Source organism: Trachymyrmex septentrionalis, unplaced genomic scaffold (genome assembly GCF_001594115.1).
Source record: "Trachymyrmex septentrionalis isolate Tsep2-gDNA-1 unplaced genomic scaffold, Tsep1.0 scaffold53, whole genome shotgun sequence".
In the NCBI taxonomy this organism is placed as follows: Eukaryota; Metazoa; Arthropoda; class Insecta; order Hymenoptera; family Formicidae; genus Trachymyrmex; species Trachymyrmex septentrionalis.
In genome coordinates, this window is record NW_017305705.1 from 272005 (window position 1) to 289686 (window position 17682).

General features: G+C 34.7%; 1 protein-coding gene across 4 annotated transcripts in view; it reads left to right on the forward strand.

Moving 5' to 3' along the window:
- LOC108752003 (chondroitin sulfate proteoglycan 4) overlaps positions 1-17682 on the forward strand; it is a 49567-nt gene that overhangs the window by 10423 nt on the left and 21462 nt on the right. For all 4 annotated transcript variants that reach the window (XM_018492537.1, XM_018492539.1, XM_018492538.1 and 1 more), the window contains 2 exons: positions 2207-2370; positions 9032-9263. In XM_018492537.1, the coding sequence (XP_018348039.1) occupies positions 2207-2370; positions 9032-9263 (396 nt within the window). The remainder of the gene's footprint in view (positions 1-2206; positions 2371-9031; positions 9264-17682) is intronic.

Consider the following 17682-nt stretch of genomic DNA (forward strand, 5'->3'; position numbering starts at 1 on the left):
GATTCTTCGTACTTAATGGTCCGTGCAGTTATTCCACGTACTTGAACGCGTTTTTAGATCATTTACGGGGGTGGGAAATAAACCCCTGGCAACTTCGCTCATTCCTTTATATGTTGTCTATAGACGACGCGCGCCGCGAGATACGGGATTTTCTCATTGCTCGTTTGAAGCGATTGAAGCTGGTCATTCATCGGCTCAATCGAAGCATCGACGCGCTTCTTTTATGCTCGTGCTCGTTTTAGAAACGTGCTTTCACTAATCGAGAATATTTTACAACCGTAATAGCCTGAATAGGAGATCCACGAGAACTTTGCGGACTTAACCGTAGATCCTCTATTTATCACTTTTTATTTAGTCCGCAAAAGCGATATTTGTACTGCTGTAAAACGATGCCTAAGTCCGTAGAAACACCCGGGGGACTCGGAGAACTTTGACGATCCATTCATCAACCTGCCGCCAGGTCCACTTCTACCGCTTTTGTTAATGAAGTAGCTCGAGTGAGTACTCGCTATAATAGACTTTGAAAATTTAGAATCCGGGGATAAATTTCTAAATATTGCGATTAATTATTGTCATGCGCGTCTCTACAATCTTTCTGAGCTTTTATAGATCGTCAGAACCCCATCCATTTTCATTCACTATCTGATTACTAAACATGTCAATCTAAAGTGACACTTTTCATCTCCTGCCCCCGTGGTTTAAACATACCAATAAATATGAAAAAAGGCTTTGAACTAACCAAGAGCATCATTTATTTGGAAGATCGTTCTTTTGTTTCGACACGATGACTGTTTTGACATATGTGAACGACAGTTGATATGAATGCAGGAAAACGATTTCACGCGGAAATAAAACTTTTATTACATCTATTAATGTCGTGAAAAAATTTACTTTCGTGTATATTACTCACGTTCTGAATGATCATCGATTACAAAAATTTATGGAAATGAAAGAATTTTCCAAGTGACGGAAATAAAATTGATTTCAAAGTTATGGAAATCGGTAGAGCAATTAAAGTTTAAGTCGATTTCGTGCATTTGTACTTTTTAGTACTCTTGACATGAACTTATTATAACCGTCATACACCATTAAGATATTAAAGAAGCAACAGTAAACCAAATCCGTTGAGTTAAATATTATTTTGTTATTTTCAACTTCCATGTGTATTAAAATCATTTCATTTCTGTGGTTAGTTTTAAAGTAAATAACATTTATGTATTATGAACGTGCGCACTTAGTAAACTATATAAATAATAAACTAGATTTTAATCTAATTTGATATATTTTCTCGAGTTAAATTGATTAACTCCATTGTTTAAATTATAATTATAATTAACGACATATTGAGAAGCAACAGTAGCGATCTATAAAAATGATTAAAAATAACCCAAGCTGGATATTCATAATTTGACATTATGAATTTAATAGTGTACATCTAATACATATGCTTCGACTTTTTAATAACACTTTCTTACTGTCACGGAATGAAACATAGTTGAAAAATTAATATTTGTCTTTAAAAAATAAGTAAATGTAGTTAGAAGACTACCTCGCACAAGATTTGTAAAATCGTACCAGGTTGTTGTTTATCTTCGTTTATAGTTGTTGCAGTTTATTTACTTATTTACCGCTGCTTACGGCGCGATACGATAAATATATGAAATTTCCTGAAGAAAGCCACTTCAGCTCGCAATTCAAAAGTTATCGGAGAAACAGATGAACGAAATAAAACTTCCCGAGTGACACTTAATTTCTCTTCCTCAGCACTGAAGAAAAATGAGGTCTTGCGCGCCGACTGCAACGTATTCACCTCGCTTCTTGTTTTATGTAGAAATAGGAGCATTCGCGATGCTCAACGGTCATAATTTTTTCATAAACTCATATTTTAATTACTACTATATTAATGAGTGAAATGTAAATCAACCGTAATAACGACTACCTTCATCGCTTACGAGAAAGCCGTACAATTTCCAAGACCGGTCTGGGATTGTCGAGGAAGAGAGGGTAAAAGAAAGAAACGTTTACAACATTACGTAAATTAAAATGAAGGATTGCGCAACGTTAATAGCGCATCTATTCCTATCTTTCTTTCCGCCTCCAACTTCTCTTTCTCGCTTACCAACAAAACCGTCCGCTGTATAATAACGCGCATCATCGGTCTTCCACTTTGTACAAGTTAAACGCATTAAATTTGTTAAACTTACAGTGTCGTTTTACGGGGCGAGCTACATCCATCTTCCGGTTCAAGAGGCCAAGGGTGCTACTGACATCAGTTTCCGGTTTCGAACTCATCTCGCCGATGCTATGCTGCTATTGGCTGCTGGCAAGACGGATTACTGCCTGATCAAACTCGAAGCTGGCAGATTGAAGGTTCGTTTGCCTCTGGCGCTCACTTCTATTAATAGGCTTTCTGTTTGGTGCCGGTCGTCTTGTCGTTGTTAACGGGCCGCACGTGCTACGATACGCCTGTCAGGCTTCTCTTTTCTCCCTTGTCCTTGCGGAGAAATTAGACGCGTCGTGACAAGCTAAAAAAAAAAAAGATGGAGTCTCACGTTAAAATATTCCCCCGCGAGGCATCTAGAAAAGAGGAGAATTCACCGCGCAGATGTAACATTTGCGCGCGTGTCCGCGGTTCTTATTACTCGAGAATCTTATTTCTTCTCTCGCGAAAGAGATGGCACGATTCCAACGACATGGCGAAGGACATTGCATCTAGGAAAAGATCCTAATCATTACAACGATGTGGCGAATTTTGCGGTTTTGACGCATGCGATATCGCGCAAATAAGAATACAATCTTAATTCTTAATCCGTAATATTATTTCTGAATATTTATTTACATTTAACTTTGTAAGTTTTAATATGCCGTTTTTTTCATTTAATATCGCGAAATATTCGCACACACAATTTCCGTGAGAAGAACATAAACTAATATTTAGCCAACATGCCCGTATCTTTTTCTTTTAACTAACACCGCAATTCCTTAAATTACTATAATTCCTTGCAAGATAGAAATATTAAGAAGAAAGCATTTATATTATTATTAAGAGGAAAATAGAAGAAAGGTAGAAGAAGAGGTTCTAGGCTAAAGGACAAGGAAAATGAAGGGATAAAACGAAAGGCGGTGATCTGTGAGATCACTACATATCAGTTAAGGGTTAATAAAAGAAGGCAGCGATAATGTTAAGCGCGATTAAGGGTGAGATAAGAGTTAAGAATAGGATAATATACTTTTATATCACACACTGAAATCGATAATGCTACAAAACGGTATTTCTTCATCCAAAATTTAAATCTACCCTACTTATCGGCAAACTATATTTCTGAATTATTTAAAAATAAACGGAGAAGAATAATTTTTGATTAAGTAAGCTAATTATAGAACTGAGATAATATCGATAGGATATGCAATAACGCTACTTGTTTTTCTCATGCTGATACCGAGTCCGAGTCTCACAATACCTTATTCCGATATAAATACCTTACATATGTGTATATGTAGAAACCTTATGTACAAAGGACCAAACACATGTATCACAGAGAAAGGATCCAATAAATTGATTCGCCACGGGCGAGATACAACCAAACTAGCCGCCAAATTCAATCGCATGTAGATTTCGATATCGCGGAATATCGCATTTCAGCCGGTGGCAATTGCGCCTCGAATCGCGAAGAGTTAACCCGCTGCCACTATCGTATCTACAACCAGTCAACAAGTCGATAGTGGCGAAGAAATGTTTTACGACAAGTTCGTACGCGTTTTTGTCTTCGGTGTCATAAAAGATTTTACGGTGGTTGACAAGCATTTCAACGAAATGCCCTTGTTACTTCGTTAAAGAATCGACTTCCTTTTAATGGCATTGATAACGTACGTAGCGCGCATCAACATCGATGTCGTGGGCCCACTCTGCAAACACAGTCCGACAATAACCGAGAGTAAAACCACATAATGTCTTTTCCATTGATGTTTCGCGAAATAAAATTGCGGTGATACTGTGCGGAGGTATAGAGTCGATTCTTTTTTTTACACCAGATTTTATTACGCGCCGATAAAGCGCGACGATGTTTCGGCTCGAGGCTGGAATGTTGCCCGCCGCGTTCGTTTTTACGCATCGGTCAAAATTTCACACGATCGGTCAAAACTGCAGTCTACTGCGAGACGAAGTCACTCAGTCGAATTTTACGCAATAATGAACCTCGCGATAGAAATGATAGAACGAGTTTTTTTTTTTCACCTCGATAAAAAAGATCGCGCGCAAAAGTTACCCACAAGCGCAGCAATGGTATCCTCCCTCTCGTTTCCCTAGAGATGAACAGGTGCCATTAAAAATTACTTCTGAAGAAATAATTCATCCCCGTTGAAAGCGCGAGTCCCACGTTGATTTACGTGCAATTATTAAACGTACGGTATACGCAATGCATACGAAATGAATGGATGAGATTCACTCTCTCGCGTTCGACCAAAAAAAAAAAAAAATCCCATTCCCGAAGCTACAAAATAAAATATTGAAGCAACTTATTATCTCTTCAACGTGATCCTTCGAGGACACCTATACATTTTCGCATTGCTGGATTACAGGCGTGAAAATACGTCGAATACGTTTCGCATTATAACAAAATTCCAATTTCATGTCTATTCGTTAGCGTCAGAAATTGAAATTCCGATTGAATACACGCGGAATACGAATTTTCGTGATCGATATCTATATATATATATTATATGTATATATATATATATGTGTGTGTGTGTGTTATTATGATGAGCAAGAGCCAAGATTGCCAGTGGTAGAGATGAACATGGCTGCCCATATATACAAAACATGTACGTAACTGAGTAGTACAGCGGCGCGCCTATAAACAAGTTTCACGAGCCATAATGAGAAGAAGACTGACGGCGATAGAGCCCGCGTAGTAGCCATCCTGTCTCTTGATAATAACCGCTGATGAGAGCCGGGCGTTGCTTCTAATTACGTACAAAGAACGTTGCGCTGAAACGAAGTTACAACTTCGCCGCAGATTATTAATTTTCCAACGATTAATATTCTCGTGCATACTCTCATATTTTACATGACTCATTATCGCTCTCTTCCCCACCCTTTCAAATGAAACGTGCCCGGCACCCTAAACTCTCGTGAACCGGCGCTCGCAATGAGAAGTACCTACGAGCGTGCACGCGCGGGAACGAATATTATTTTGTTGAAGAGAGTAATTAGAATAATCGGTTTCCGCTGCCGCGCTACGATTATTCCAAAGTGTCCTACACGGTTTATTTATTTCAATCACGAAATTTGTATCAATTTTCATCGATACTTTTATTCCTTTTACACACTCCTCTCTCTCTCTTTCTCTCTCAGTTAAGAACTTTGTCTCAACCTTGAGATAGAATGGCGTAATACATCTCCCAACTCCCAATGCATTATGTATTAGACAGTATTAAAATATTCTCTACTTTGAGTGCATTAGCCGCGTGGAGGTGCGGTATCCTGATTACGTGCATGAATCCCGGCATGAAAATCGCGCGAATCTAATTTCGTGAAGGGTTAAGACCGTGCAGCGCAAAGAAGCTGCTCGCCGTCAGAGCTTAATTAAATTTGTTAAGATGATCGTTAAGAAGGATGAAGACAGGATAAACGGCTGGGCAAAAAGTGCAACGGCGGATCTAGGTTCTCGTGTGCCTCCTTGATGGAGGAGTCTCGACCGACGAGACGCCTTCGGAGGCTTAAAAGCCCTTCTATCCGGGGCGATAATCCAATAATTTAGAATCTAATTGCGGCGATATGTCACGGTATCGCTTGCTTTCGCGTGGCTGGCGAGATGAAATCTACATTTTCAGTGCAGTATTCCAAATTTGAAAAGCTTTTCCTTTTTCTCGTGTAAAATTATTAATTAGATTTATTTTCATATTCTTGTGATTATTTTGCTTTAGCTCACTTATGTGTCAGTTTTTTGATTTCTTTCTCTTTACGATTACTGTATAAAATTTAAAAATATTCAATTATGAATACAAAAGATAGAGGATCCTCGTTAGAATAAAATGTATTTAATAAACTGAGAGCACCGAAAGCGTCTTAATGAGTCTGAAATATTAAGAATTTGATAGTAGCTACTTAATATAATGGGCCATAATGCCTCGTAATTAGAGAAGAAGTCGTACTGTATCTTTTCTCTTCGTTAAGAGAACCGTAATCCTAGTATTTAATTATGAAACATCGTTAATAGCAATGCGCGACATTTTTCCCGACCCAAATAAATATCTCCTCGGTGTTACACGTGCAGTTAAAAAGTAACGAGGAAACGCGCCTATCTTAGCAAATAAACGGAAAACGAGCATTTCGTTTCCACCAACGAGTGTACATCTCAATTGCGAAGTGGTCATTAATATTGAATCTCTCGGTAATCCAGTGAATTGAATTTAATTATTCTAGCCTATCGCAATATTTCAGTGCATCGCGACATTTATCGGTGATTGACGGGAAAGGAAAATTCTCTGTGACACATCGCGGTGATAAACGGTTCATTAATTGAACACTCTTACGCCCCAGGATACATTTCTTCCGCTATTATTTTGTAATCATCGCAATCTAGATTCGCGGTAAATTCGGATACAGGTATATCGATAACTCGACCGCAACCGGATTATCCGACGATTCGACCACACCGGAATGCCTCAGTGGCTTCTGATATTGTTCACTTTCCAATCGTCGATGCATTCATAGTACGACTACCCTCTTCGGTGACTGTGTGCGTGTGTGTGCGTGTGTATATGTGTGTACAAAGGCGCGTTTACATTCTGCAAAGTGTCTCGTCTCGCGTGCTTATACATATTAATGGGTCCTGCATAGTCATCCGGCATTGCTCCGACTACTATACGTCGGCTATGCTCGCAACTCGCAAAAGCTCGCGCCTTTATTACCGAATCGATCATAAAACCGACGACGTGCACTACTGTGCCAGCCGAAAGAGTTGACCGCGGCTTGAACGCGACGTTGTGCCGCCACTGCGACTTTTAGTCTCGGACGATCGACTTTTCATTAAGAGGAGAACCTCAGCAGACTTTTCTCGGGCGATCTCTTACATAGGATCAACGAAGACTGCTCGAAGAATACCATGGCGACGTCGTAGCGGAATGCTATAAGTCTCGAACGCTCGATCCGGGTCGCGATTAAAGTCTCTTTATCAGGACCCTGCTACTTCACCTCTGACTAAAGCGCGTCGTGTACTATCCGGTAACTCGATAATGCATTACACCGCGTTGAAACATAAGGCGTGCTTAAGCGGAGCTATAGAAAATATCTCGAGAAAGGCATTTATCTACACCATGTATACTTATCCTATACATACATCCATATATACTTTCCTCTTATCGTTCTATACATTCTTGAAAAAAAGTTAAATTAAATATTGCAAATATTTTCAATTCTGTATCTTTTTCTTTTAGACATAAATAATTTGTAATATTTAAATTTTTCCTCAACGAAATATTTGATACAATGATAACGATAAATTAATAAAAAGTTAAAGAAGACGGTGCACGTACGTACAGCCACATAATTTATCATAAATTAATTTCATGTTTTTTTGAAATTTTATACATTTCAATTCCATATCGAATTCCATATAAATATCTTAGATGATATTCATCTGACTATAAGAAAATTTATTATCAAACATGCTGCGATCCATGACTATTTGAGAATCTACGAGCGACAACGTAGCAGGCAGCGGTTGATTTAGGTGACTTCCGCAAATCTAAATATGCACAGGGAGTTTGGAATTTATACCCCAGCGGATATATTGTAAATCTACAACGCGTAACTAGGAATCCCCGGTGGCGCGATTACAAAGTAGCAGTAACCATTGCCGCACGATGTGTTTTAAGGGAATAACGATATACATGTCTCTGCCTCACATATGCGATTCTTATGTATAATATACCTGAATAGTAAAATAATCCAGTGATCATCTAAATCGCGACCGTACATTTCCTTCATTACGAAGACTGGTAAATATCAGGACGCTGGCTGGAGAAGCTATCGGAGAGATTCGACATTTATTTTCTGCACGAGACCGAAAGCCGTTTTCACTGTCTGTCTAGCTGTCTGCCTTCTTCATTCTCTTGGTGTGCAAACTCATTGTGCGAGTGCCTCAAGTGCAGACGGAATACACGAAACCTCGAGCTGTCGGATTCCTGTCAGCTCACGCTGTCGGAGAATTTGCAGGGCATGACTGGCGCCGGGAAACCTCGTACGCTGAGCTTGGTACACCTACTTTGGCAACCCAGACTTTTTTATATATTTATATCTATTCCTCGAAAACGTGAAGAATTGAATACTTCCACTGAAACTTCAATTCAATCCTCCCGAATTAATATTCTTTAACAAGATAAGATTAAATTCTCGCGTTGAATCGTCTTTTGCGACAATATTAATATAAAAACGGCACCGTTTTTTTTATTTCGAAAGTAAGATTATAACTTGCATTTTGAGATGTTTTTTTTTTTTTTTACCGCTTATAGATTTTTATCAGATTTTAGCCTATTTTTTCGTCCTCAGTGTGATGTAATTATTTCACAGTAAGTGCAAAACTTTTTGATCACACCGTTGAGACCGCAAAGAAGATAAGCTACCTCACAACGTTATGACCGAGGACGCTTCTAGCGGCTTTTGTATGCAGCCGTCGGTTACTTCGTTCATTAAATCTCCTAAAAGTATACGCGCATCTCTCCCTCTCTCGCTATTCACCGGTGAAAACTCTTTACGTTTCCATAATAATATTTTTTTTTACGCGCTACATGGTATTCGTTGGCTAATGCGGAAGGGCATAAAGCGCACCGAGTCTACGGCCGGAAACCGAAGCTCTATTTTGAGGAGGAACAAGCGGTCTCGAAAAAAAGACCGAGAAAAAAAAAACTAGAATGCATTTGTACCCCGCGTACGTATAAAACCCATTTGCGGTAGCGGTGCGTTCACAATAACTCCGGTAAAAATGAGACTGACTTTTACGAGTGGCGCTCCTACTGCTTTTTGTCGCAGGTTCACATTAATCTAGGCGCGGGTGAGAATGAGATGGCGAGTGCTCGAGGATTGACTCTGAACGACCTCAGCTGGCACGAGGTCAATTTGACAAGACGCGAGGCCAACATCAGCCTGCAGATCGACGTGATACACACAACGAGATCTCAACTACCGGGTCGCTTTTTCGAGCTGAACATACACTACGGCGTTTTCATCGGCGGACAGGGCGACTTCAACGAGCTATTTCTAGGTAAGAGGGTAAGGCAAGTAAGGAAAAGGGAGGCAAGCTTCGAGTTTTATCCGGATAAATTGTCTCGCCACGTGACTGAACTAGATTCGATACACAGTACGCCGACAAACACTATATCCATCGACGTTGTATTCGCGCCGCGGTCACGACTACCTCTCTTTTCTTTCGCTTCGTTTCGTTAAATGGTCGGCAATCCAGTCCAACTGTAGCGAAGACAATGGAGAGATTAAGTAATCAAGCCTAAGAGCCTCGCTTAATAAATAATTAACGTCGCGTTCGCACTCGATTATATCGTTTTTCGTTAGAGACTTTGGTGACACACGATTTTCAGCATATTGCACTATATCGTATGTCCGTGAGAAATATTGATAAAATAAAAAAAATATGCAAGTGTAAATAAATTTATAACAAAAATATTATATAGAATTTTTCTGGCTGTTATTGTTACTGTTGCATATGAACTATTGTATTGAAATTGAGATGAGACGATACAAAAAAATATAATTTTAAACAATTTTTCAATTTTATTTTCGTTTATTGAATTTTTTTTTTAAATTGATTAAAAATGAGAATCTTTTTAATATTTTACTTTTACCATATTCCAGAAAATAAACTCAATAAAATTACAATTACGACAGTGATAAATTACAGTAAAATTTTAATTTTGCAAACAGTCTGTATGGGAGAATATAAAATTACTAAATTAACAATTATTTGTTTGGCTAAAGTAATCTGCAGTGTGAAATGAATTTTATTAAATAATAAATTATTAAAAGCATTAAAAATATTACGACAGTTACATATTGCACAATATTTTCCATTTGATGAAATGAGACTCAATCAAATTGCCAATATAAGAAAAATAAAATTAATAAGTTGCATTAACTTATTAATAAACAAGTTAAATAATAAATAAGTTAAAAATGATTAACCAATAAGTTTCTAAAGAATATCGTTATAATCATGATTATAATTAAGTTAAATGACTTAAATACTAAGTATAAGCATATTCAAACTTATAACGGTCAAAGCTAGATCTTCTCAATACTTAAATAATTCACAGTAAATTATCTAAATCCTATATATGCACACACACACACATACACACACGCACGCACACACGCACGCACGCACGCACGCACGCACACACACATATATATAAGATATAGATAATTCACTGTGAATTATTTAGGCATTGAGAAGATCTAGCTTTGACCGTTATAGACTTGAATATGCTTATATGTACTTAGTATTTAATTTCATATCAGTCTTAATAAAAATCTTATTAAGTTAAATGACTTATGCGCGGATATACTTTTACTCCGATAATTCAAAGCAGCATTAATTAAATATTAAATATTTTACACAATGTCCTATAATCATTAATATGTAATATTTCAATAACGGGAATGTTCTGGGGATTAATTAGAATCAATAATTCCAATACACAAATATTGAAATTATAATATTTTTCGAATTATAAATAATCAAAATTCATTAATATAATCGTAACAATTTATCGGCTTAAGTCCTATATACATCAGTCTATCTTTTATTGTTAATTTTTATATATCGAATTATATTGATTTCATATTACTACACTGATTTTATTACATTTTGATTTCTTATATACCTCACTATTTTAAGTATATATAAAGTCAAATTTTCAATAAATATAGAGAGAGGTAAAAAATATTTGAATAAAATTATTATATATTATTATGTCTTTTTATTAACCTATTTTAAAGAGTGGAGATCTGTTCTTAAAATCTTAGAGCTTTTTCTGAGTAATATTTGTTATAATTCATTTTTTTTTTCATTGTATTTCTTGCCCTAAAATATGATAATTGTTTCAGTGCCGCTATAATGATTTTTTCATTCTATAAAGGTTAAACAAATTATAATAATTGGAATGTATAGGTAATTGTGAAAAGCATTTCCTATTTTTCTTTTATTCATACTTGTGCATATTGAAAACATTTATTGCTTTTTTCGCAGCAGCGCATATAATATTTAGTTCTGGAAAGAGATATATGTATATACAAGAGAGGCAGAATTCAAATCCTAATAAAAATATATCTGAAAATGGGAAAAAAAAGAAATAAAATAAACCTATATATATATAACAATTTTTCTTTGACAACTGTCGTGTTCTATAAAGATTAATTTATTTTTATTTTATATAAATACACATATAATATATGTATATCTACATGATATATAAATAACTATTGTCTTCGGTCTTCATTGTCCATGAGATATGAACATCATGAAGTAACGTAAACGGTTATTATAAAAACGTCAACGTTCGACTTGCTATATAATTTTACTTTTTATTACTTTTCCTTTTTTTCTTCTTATTCATTATTTATCTAAACAATAAATTCTGAAATTTTAACAATACATTTGATACTTTACGATATTTCAGAACTTATTGTTATTAATATATGATCCTCTTGTTCTCTAGATCTCCTAAAAAGTTTTAACTAAATACAGAATGCTTGGTGCAAAAAAGCTCTTCTTTTGTTAAAATTGTTATGGTTTATCAAACTTATTTTATTCACAAAATATTTTCCATCTTTTTTTATTTATATTTTCGAAATTGATTAGGTTATATATTTTCACCAATTAGATTTTATATGTTTCTCGCAATTAGTTTTTTTTTATTATGTTAATAAGTCAAAATATCTATATAATAAATTGATATAAACTCTTTGAGTTTTTTTTATATGTATAAGTACATTCTGTTGTGCATAATATATCAATAATGATCGTATTTCCAAAGTTAAAATAATTATTAAGACAATCTGTTAGAACCTATCCAATTTAAGGTAATGGAAATATTACATTTACCTGTGTATATTTATGTGTTATGTCTATTTATAATATGTTTATCATCTCTGATACAATGTTTACAAATTTATTACCTCATATTAAAAATTCAAAAAATGATTTGTCACTCATCGACATAATGCTCAGCAGCGGAATTTTACGTTACGGTGCAAACTACGTTAAACTGTAAAATACAAAATATCCAAATTATAATAGCGACCAAAATAATTAATATTTCAAAAAACAATTATCGCGCGCATAAAATAATTATAAATGACTCATTTTCAAAATAACAAACAGCAAATAATAAATGACTTACCCTGTTTGCTGCACCGTCATCCGTGTTTCTCCAGGCCTCTCTCCTCCTCCCTCTTCTCCTCCTCTTCTTTCTCCATCTCTTCCTCCTCCTCAATCCTCTTCTCCTGCTTCTCCTCTCAAATTCCTTTTTATTTTTTTACTCACGAAAATATGCATCGATTATTAATTTCACGCGCACTGATCACCAGAAATCATCGGGCGAAAATTTACACGGCACTCTCGATACGCGGATTGATAATCGGCATAATGTGTTCGCGGGAAGTAATCGTGTTCAATACCTCTTGTCGCGATCACATTTCGAGGGATAATACAACACACAGTGCAATTTATACGCTGCCTGCTCGATTCGAATCCCGAAAGTGTAGCAAGGTCGCTTTATATATCCAATAACTAAACGTCACAAAAAAACAAGTTACAAACATCTCATACCTCTGCCAATTAATTACCTCTTGGCAATATTTAACGCTAAATATATTTAATTCTCTTTTACTTTTAAAGAATTAATAATTGTCAATAAATGTTTATAATATGGCTTTTCACATTACATTTGAATATAACTCAGATCTTTTATTGCTGCGATAAACAAATAGCTGCATGAAACTTCTGCTACAATAAACACTCGATTATTCGATATCTTATAAATCGTTAATCGTGGATGCGAACCATTTGCTAATTTAAATATTTATAAGATATAACTGTGATTCGAGAGCAAATAATGCAACAGCATACGGAGCTGCTCGCAATCATTACTTGTTAGCTAACTATCGTCGTGCGAATGGCTACGTTCAGCAGAAAAAGCAGCTTTGCAACTGTTATAAAATTCTTTAATAAAATTGGTAACATTTAGGTCAAGTAAGGAACTAAGGCAAGACCAATCATATTAAAGAATTTTACAACAGTTGGAAAGCTGCTTTTTCTGCTGAGCGCAGCAAATATTAGGCGCGGCGGGCGTCATCGCGTAAACACTACGCCCTGTACCAATGTTGCTATGAAATTTGTTTATCAAGTAATTATTTTTTTTTCATATTTTAAATTAATTAATATTATGAAACGACATATATATACTATAAATACGTTCGCAGTTCTTCATTATTTGAGCCATTCAATTCAGTAAATCACATACTCTCTGCGGTCGCGATATGGAAATGGCGGGCAAATTACATTTAAATTGAGAGATTTAAAGTGAGAGTCGAAACACGAGACGTATTCCTATCTCATCATTTAACAAAACTTTATAGAGGAACGATCCATTGTTTGCAAATATCTCGATAATGATTTATAATTCTTCTCTCCCATTGCTTCGATTCCTTTTCGTTCACGAATTTTTTATTGCAAATGTTAATTAACAGTCTAGTTCGATAGCTACTTATTATAAGGAACGATCACGTACTTTTAATGAATCTCGATCGCGTTTCGAGGCGTTATGTGACGATACACAGAGCCACTTGCTTTGCTATCTGTTCCCTCGAGCATTGCCGCGTGAATGATAACATGCGACTTTACACATAACAACGTGCTGTCTGCCCTCAAAACAAATACGATGATTGTATCAGTCAATTTGTCGCTCTAAAACATTTCATGTAACGATAACATATGTGAATAGATTGTTCTATAATGTTTTGCAAGTTATAATTTTGATAACCCATTATCGCACGTTATTTCCTATGTATATAATTTTCTATGAATTTAAAGAATAAAATTTTTTGCTTTTCGAAAACGTATTCGTGGAAATTAATATATTATTATCACATTTTTCACATTTTCATGTTTCAAGAGATATAAAATTTCGTGATTTTAATATATAAATAATTCACGAATCATGATTTTAATAAATAAAGGAAATTAAATTGGATTAAATATCTTTTTTCCTTTGATATATTATTATAAAAAAACGTTTTAATTTTCATGGAACAAAAAATAATAATTAATTTTTCTAATTTTTCTATCATAAAATAAAGATAAATCTCATTTGTAATACATACAGTATGAAATTTAATAATTTGTTTATTTGAAGCAATTTATTACAATTATTCAAATTTTCATTAAAAAGCATTAAATAATCATGTAGTAATTACATTTATAATTCATAATCAATTTGTGTATATCAGCTGATTGCCATATTTATTTATCAATGTATATTAGAAATTATATGAGAAAAAAAGAATAAAATCAGCTGAGCATAACAAAAATTAGTCTTTACATTGTAAAAATCAATAATAGATATTAAATCGATGTATGTGTAAATGCAATTGTATAAATTAACATTTTTTATTGTAATATTAAGATTGTCAACTCTAATTAGTATCGAGAATATTATTAAGACATAATATGATTGTTATTGTATATAATTATAGTATATTTTTTTCTTTATATAATAATTTAATAAGTTTAGTAATTTAATAAACACTGATAAAAAAATGAAGAAACAATTATCGATACTTGTGTGCTTTATGTAAAATAAATAACGCAATTTAATAATTCGGAGCATGGATTCCGTGCATTATTCATATAATATTATTAATTTCCGTTTCACGATTAATTTATTAAATTAACAGAAACGATATATAATTATTAAAATCTGGGGTATGTATATTGTGCGAATATCGTGTATATATTTTGTATATGTCAAAATATTGAAAATACACTTATATACAGAAAATGATGCGTACTGTATTACGAAATAAGATTAATATGATCATGAAATATCTTGATGAATTGTTTCCCGGAATTGTATGTATACTCAAGTCCACTTACGGACAACGAAATTACAACGAGAACTATGTCAACCTACATAGAACGACGACATTGTCGAGACAATGTTGTTTCGGCAGGTATGATTTCTGTAATGACAATTCCACGAGATAGAATGAAGATACAGTGGAAATAAAAGAAGATTAAACGTCGTATGTTTCGTTATGTTGTATAGCTCCTTAAAAGTTTTGGAGCATAAAAAGTCAAGAGAGAAGAATCTAATACCTTTAAGGAAAAATTACGTTTCAAAAATAAAATATTTTTAAAATAATTAAGATAATAATGTTCGAAAATTTGAAAATATTTCAATATTTGTTTCAATTTTTATTTCATATTTTATAAAAATCTGTGACATTCCGTAATGGCGTAATATATCATATATGAAAGAAATGTTTAACTTTAAATGGCAGTTTTTAAGGCAGAAATGTGATATATTTTATATACATTTTCTAGAAAATTAAAAAACTTCTTGTGGACTTTTCCTTCGGAATTATAGTAGTTATTGGTGTTCTCTTCAGAGCAATCATATTAATGGAAAGTTGACGAACTGCAGAGGAAATATGAAATTCAGTATAAAACATCATTAATAAACAGGTGCAAAAATAAAAAACAAATTATGTTTGTTTGTACAAGAACTGCAAATCAATATTAATTAAAAAAAACAGAATGTTTGAGTAACAGGAAAATTACGAATAATTTTAATTGCGACTATTTCCTCGACTTATAGATTGGATTTGTCGAAATCGATTATTAGAAAAGTGTGCCACGGAGCACCTTCTGGATGGTTGCCCCGGATAATAGATTTTACTATATAGTAGTGAATCAATTGTTTGTCATTGCGCTGAATCGTGACAATGAGTGAAAACAGATGATTACAATGGCATAGTGGCCGATATTATTATATCGAAAGTATGACATACGCGCTGTCTCGTGTTTCCGCAATGGCAGAGGGCTTAAATAATAGTACACCGGGAGCACGCGTTGCACAAAATCGCACGGATGGGGATGTAATTCAAACATTTGCTTTTGTTTTCATTGTGTGAACAGCACAACATGGAACGAGACTCGTCTCGTGCATTAGAAACGGTCGTAATTACTGTTCGATGTACCGCTCGAGCAGTACTTCATCAATGCCAGTGTAACTTCGATCAATCGTAAAATGTATTCGTGAAGTCGATCGTATTTATAATCTCGTTGTTGATCCTAATTTCATTACCGCACTCGCGATTCTATTTGCACCACGAATAAATTGGAAGTCGCGATACGTCTCCCGTGAGAAACGGCGATTGGAAAATTCTCCTTCCACCTCTCGTGGAAGCTACAACGCTCGGGTGTATTACGCCTTTGCGGTGAAATTCCAGATTATACGTTCTTCTGCTTGACAGTACACCTACCACCACCGGTCATAGAACACTACGAGTTGGACGACTAAGAAAAGGCGGGGATATTCCTTTCTATTTTCAATCTGTCGCAAAATGCGTCGAAAGCTTTATAAGAGAAAGAATCGTACTATTATTTCTCAAGTATTTCCGAAAAAAATAAAGATAGGTATACTAAAGCATAGTATTACGATAAAAATATTATCGTGAGATACTAAAGTAAATTAGAAGAATGAATTACTGTAAAAAGAGTCTGGTTGCATTAATTAATTAATTCCAGTGGAAAATGGATAAATCAAAATTCATTGAAAAAAATTCTGATTGAAAATGATCAATAAACTAAAAAATTCTGATATCAATCAGAATTCTGATTATTTCAACTAGAATTATAATAATAAAATTATGATAGATTACATTAGAAAATTCTGATTTGTCAACTTTTAACCGGAATTCCAATTTAATGCAACCAACCTCTTTTTCCAGTGTAGTTAAATTTATTATAATTCCAGACGAGAATCAGATGTTCATTATAATTGGAATTCTGATTGATATGATCAGAATCTACTGGTTCGTCCACTTTCCATCAGAATTTTTTCTCAGTATAAAGTTAGTAATTTCGCTGACGTATACTTTTCAAACAGATATGAAAATGTAAATGCAAGAAATGAAAGTTTAAAAATTCGCGAGAGTATGTGAAAATAAGATCAGTAATGGAATCCGCATTTATAACATGTGTAATAATAATTTCCGCGTGATTATGATTTCCTGTCATCTGACTTAGTTAGAGTAACTTGGCTGTCTTATGCTCAAGTGAGTGCACTCTTCATGTTCCATACGTGCCACAAGCAGCTTGATAACGACCGGGCTCTTTAATGCACGCCCGGCGCATCAGCCGCAGCGACTGGTAATCATTTCTAGCAAGACAAAAAATTCAACTAGGTCATTCCATTCGAATTGACGCGAACAAAATTGAATATGATCAGCACAAACAGCATCGTCCATTTTCTCTCTCTCTCTCTCTCTCTCTCTCTCTCTCTCTGTTTGTCTGACTGTCTGTCTGTCTGTCTGTAGACGCGCACCCATCGTATCCTGTCACGCATAATATTCCACGACCAGCTCGAAATGCAATTTACATATTC